Source organism: Elephantulus edwardii, unplaced genomic scaffold (assembly GCF_000299155.1).
Source record: "Elephantulus edwardii isolate Elephantulus edwardi_28Jun2011 unplaced genomic scaffold, EleEdw1.0 scaffold00103, whole genome shotgun sequence".
Lineage (NCBI taxonomy): Eukaryota > Metazoa > Chordata > Mammalia > Macroscelidea > Macroscelididae > Elephantulus > Elephantulus edwardii.
In genome coordinates this window covers 10,765,880-10,771,205 of record NW_006399853.1, presented here as the reverse complement: position 1 = coordinate 10,771,205, position 5,326 = coordinate 10,765,880, and the positions used below count along the sequence as shown (strand labels likewise).

General features: G+C 46.7%; 1 protein-coding gene across 1 annotated transcript in view; it reads left to right on the top strand.

Annotated features, from left to right (window-relative positions):
• Positions 1-5,326, top strand: part of FECH (ferrochelatase) — a 37,165-nt gene continuing 31,839 nt past the window's right edge. Inside the window, exon 1 of the mRNA XM_006891738.1 lies at positions 1-61. Within this exon, the coding sequence (XP_006891800.1) occupies positions 16-61 (46 nt within the window). The 5' untranslated portion in view covers positions 1-15. The remainder of the gene's footprint in view (positions 62-5,326) is intronic.

Below are 5,326 nucleotides of genomic sequence, written 5' to 3'. Positions count from 1 at the left end.
TCCGTCGGTACCAACATGGCTGCAGCCCTGCGCACTGCAGGCGCCCTTCTCCGCCGCCAGCGTAAGTGGACTATCGCAGTCATGTGACTGTGGGGCTGCGGGCCAGCGCCAGGCCGGCGGGGGGCTTCCGAGAAAGGCGGCGGGACCGGGTCCTTGCAGGGAAGATCTGGAAAGGGATCCTCCCCTGGGAGGGTCAGGAGCATGTGGATCACCTGAGGACAGGGGAGGCCGCGGGAGGTGCAGGCAATCAGCTGCCAGCCAGGTTGAGTTTTCCTCGGTAAATCCGACTGGTAACGCATCCACAGTCGCCGATGGTGAGGGATCCTGGCGGGAAAGTGGGTGGTAGGGCCTGCCCCAGAGAGAGGGTCATCACTGCCACTGTGGACATCGCGTTGGACCCTGCAGAGGGAGCGGTGGACGTCCTCACGGTGGAGGGGGTCACCGTGTATTCACTGCGCCCTGTCCCAGCCCGTGACATCCTGGACAGGCTGGAGCTTTTTAGAGCCATGTGGAGAACTGATGAGACCCACTGACAACCTCACGCGTTTCTGATGCCCACTGAGAGTAGGGCTTGTGTCCACAGGATGACATGCTAGGTGTGGGGGGTCAGACTCTCCTGGACTGTATGCTGCATCCTCCCTGGGACACAAGGCACCTAGGCTGATGGAGTTTGGTAAGAGATACAGGAGGAAGGCAGCGCCTCCCTGCACGTTACCAGTGCTCAGGAACAGTAGCCAGCACCTTGCCTCATTGGCAGTGGATAAATAAGAAACCCAAAAACGGATCGCTGTAGAGTTAATTCTGACCCTTAATGGCGCTGGAGGACAGAGTAGAACTGCCCAGTGGTGTTTCTTAGACTTTACAGAAGCGGACTCCCTCCTCTTCCTCCTCTGAGTGGCTAGTAGATTGCAAAGGCTAACGTTTCCATGAGCTATGAGATTGTTAGGTGCCTTGAGTCAATGACAATTACTGAGACCCCCTGAACAGATCTGAAACGTGCCCTGTCCTGTAACCATTGTCACCATTTCTGATATGTCAGTCTGTCTTGTAGAGGGCCTTCCTCTCTTTCCCTGACCCTTCACCTGTCCCGGCATGATGTCTTTTTCCAAGAACTTGCCACTCCTGACAACATGCCCAGTGTAGGTGAGACAAGGTGTCACCATGCTGGCCTTTAAGGAGTACCCTGATTGCACTCCTCCAAGACAGACGTGACTAAGGCAGTCCATGAGATGTTCAGTGCTCTTTGCCGACACAACAACTCAAAGGCCGTGCCACTAGGCCTCTATTAAAACAAACCACAACATTGCTGGCAAGTCAGTTCTCACTAATAGAGAGCAGAGGCCCTCAGATTGTTCATTGTTTAATTATGGGAAAAGCTGTTGCATGCTGTTATTTTTTTTTACATAAATTAACCCATTTATTACAGGCTAGATACATGCTGTTATTGTTAATTGTTTTCCAGTCACTTTTGCGTATGCAAAGTAGAACTGCTCCAAAGAGTTTTCAAAGCTATGTGACCTTCCAGAAGTACTTCTTATTGTTGTTAGGTGCCGTTGAATTGAACACAACTCATAGCAAACAAAAGATCTGAACCCTGTTCTATCCTGCACCATCCTCACACTTCCTGACACACAGAGCCCATTGCAGCAGTCACCATGTCAGTCCACCTGGTTGAAGGTCTTCCTCTCCCTGGCCAACCATCCACCCTTCCCAGCATCATATCCTTCTAGCATCTCCTAGAAACATGTCCAAAGTATGTAAGGCAAAGCCTCATTATTCTTGCCTCCAAAGAACACTCTGGCTGCACTCTATCCAAGACATAACTGTTCATTTTCTTGGTCATACATAGGATGTTGTTCAGTGCTCTTCTCCAACACCATAGCTCAAAGGTGTAGATTCTTTTTCTGTCATTTTTATTCACTGTCCAGCTCTCTTACTGTATAGCTAGTAATTGGAAAGACTATAGCCTGAATCAGACACACCTTAGTCTTCAAACTGACATCATTACTTCTCAATAATTTGGAAATATCCCTAACTGCAGATTTTCCCCTTATTTCCTGACTTAGCAGACCTATTTTCCAAGGTGCCTGTGGGTGGGACTGTAGAGGACGTATGAAGATAGTGAATATATTTGAGCAGTGACTGCACACAGACACGACTTATTTTCCCGAGTTCTCCAGTTTGTCAGCCCGATACCTATGGAGAGGGAGTGGAAAGAGCCCACCATGAGCCTCCAGGTCCTGTTACAGGTGCCTTTACAGCAGACCAGTCAGGACCCAAGTGCGCCGTGAGGCTCAGCTGAGCACACAGCTCACTCAGGGGACAGAACACTATCTCTTAGGAAGAGGTAGCGGCCACGGGGTTGAGAGAAACACAAAATGGGCTTTTTTCTTTTCTTTTTTTTTAAATGGGCTTTTTCTACTCAACCTTTCCAATGTTAAATAAAAGGCCAAATCTACATTTGCAGACATGGAACAGTTTGGAGACCTTTAAATTGATTATTGTCCATGTTATAAGTGACAGTGTAGAAGGATTTAAAAACACACCATTGAAGTAGCTTTAAAATCTATTTGTGTTGGGAGGGTAGTTATAATACGTTAATGATTTTTGATTAAAAGAGAGTTAATGTCTCGGTTAGGAAAAGCACTTCTGAAATGAATTCTGAAAGTAGAGATGGAGAAACAAAGTTTTACACGTCTATGTGTTTAGCATATTCTAATTAGAATTAATTAACAGGCTCCTGGGTTAGTCCATATACCATATGTGTGTGTGTGTGTGTGGGGTGTGTGTATATAGACAGGAAGAAATTGATGGAATAATGCATTATTGTTTTTCTTGGTGTTTGCCCCCAAACTTTTAAAATAATGAACTTATAAATATTTTGTAATTAGGGAAAAAACCTGCTTTATAGGAACAGAAAAAGAGTATCGGTGTTTAAATAAAAGGCATTAGAATATTAGGGGTCCATACCAAAAAGTAAGTTTTTAAAAACACTCCTTTCCCTAGATGTTTCATAAGTACTTTTTGGTACAATGCCATTTCCTCTGCAGTAAAAAAATGGCCCTCTTTTTAAGCCCTCTGGGCACTGCCTTTGCCCTTCCCTGCCTCACTGCATAGTATCCAGAGTTCTAGAATAGTCAGTTATAAAGACCCAGGTGATTCCTATGGAATTCTTCTGTCTCTGGTGCTTGTAAGGATTCCCCTGCTAGTTTTGCCAGAAGGTGTGGATGTTCCGTGTTTGTTTTTCTTATATAACCTCTTCTGCACACAGCACAGTTTTAGAGCTTTCCTTGTTTGTAGGACCTTCCATGGTAAAGTGAGATCAGAACGAGCCAGCCTTAAGCAGACAGCTCTATACTGGTTGTGCTATAGTCCTTGCTTAACCACGTGCAGTGTGCCAAGCACCGCACTAGGGGCTGGAGGTGGATTTCCAGCTAATCTGTGAAGAGCCCTGCACTGTTGCCCTTATCTCCGTTTTGCAGCTGAGAATACTGAGATGTAGTGTGGTAGTGAGTTGCCCAAGCACTTCCACCACACTGCACCCTCCGCCAGGTTCAGCCCCAGGTCACGCGCTTGCTACACCACACAGTGCTGTTTGTGCCCGTGGAATCATTTTGTCTGAATGATTAGTTAACTCTTGGTGTTGGACAACTCCTGCCTCTTGATAGAGAGCCACTCTTTGTTTATCTGGAGCCTCTAAGTGGTTGAGACGAGAGTGGATTAGAGAGAGACCCAGACAGGTGAGTGCAGTCATCGTCAGTGGACGGCTCCACCAGCCTCATCCATCACCTTCTGAGAATTTGGTCTCCATGGAGAAGAGAATGTGATAGGTAGTGGGCACGACAGTAGTTAAGCACCAAGAAAAGCTGTCATCCCTCAAATTGTACTGTTGTGTCATCGAGTTGGGACTGACCCAACCTCCAGTGCCTCCAGTAGCCGAACCTCCAGTGGGTTTTCAGAGGCTGTAAATGACCCAGAAAGAGATTGCCCATCTTTCTCCCTCTGAGCATCTGGTGGATTCAAACTGAGTGCCTTTGGGATTACAGCGTAGCTTCTTACCACTAGGTCACCAGAGCTCCCAGATTGTACTTCTTGTTGTTGTTAAGATGCCATTGAATTGTGTATGACTCATAGTGACCCCGTGAACAAAAGATCTAAACCCTGCTCTATCCTGCGCCATCCTCACACTTCCTGACACACAGGAGCCCATTGCAGCAGTCACTGTGTCAGTCCACCTGGTTGAGGGTCTTCCTCTCCTTTGCCGACCCTCCACACTTCCCAGCATCATGTTCTTCTCCAAGGAATAGCTGTACTAGAGAATCTTAATAATCTAGTTGGAGATTCTAGTCGGCTCCAACACCTCTCCCTTGACTTTTTTTTTTAAGTCAGCAGGAAGAAAACTTACTTGGTTACCAGCAGTCATATTATGGAATGTGCAGATTACACCATCACACCCCATGGAAGCAGTACTCTGTCATCCGTACTAGGAACTGTGAACCTGGCGTATGATTGAGGACTTGATTAAGCTTCACAACAGCTCAGGATTGAACTTGTCAAGAGTTGGGAAATGGGAGATGATTTCCTTGAGCTGTGGTTCTGGGAAGGAGTACTGAATATCCCATGGACTGCCAAAAGAATAAACAGATAGGTCCTGGAAAGGGTGCAGCCAGAGTGCTCCTTGGAAACAAGATGACAAAGCTTCATCTTTCATACTTTGGACATGTAGCTAGTCGAGGCTACTCCTTGGAAAGGGACATCATGCTTGGAAAGATGGAGGGTCAGTGGAGGAGAGGAAGACCCTCATGGAGACGGATTGACGCTGTGACTTCAGCTGGGCTTTAGTATCTCAGAGATGATGAGGGTGGCGTGGGGACGGGGACGGTTCAGGCTTGCTGTTGATAGGGTCGCTAAGAGTCATACTCAACCCAGTGGCACCTAACAACAGCAGCAGAAGTTGGGAGATGTTAGTTGATCTCAGAATTTGTCTGAGCAGAACTGAACTTCTCTATGCCCTCTGTGCACCTCGACTTTGGGTTAGTAAAGATTAGCCAGCATGCCTCATGTAACTGGCTCTGTTGGGAGTGTGAACAGTCTGAGTAAAACAGAAAGCTCAGGGGCCTTGAGATAGGTTATAGATGGATTGAGATAGTGTATATACACCTGGTGAGATAGTTTACAGATGGGTAGAGATAGTTCATAGATGGTTTGAGATAACTTATAGATGGGTTGAGATCGTTTATAGACGGGTTGAGATAGTTTATAAAGGGGTTGAGGTAGTTTATAGAGGGGTTGAGATAACTTATTGACAGATTGAGATAGCTCATAG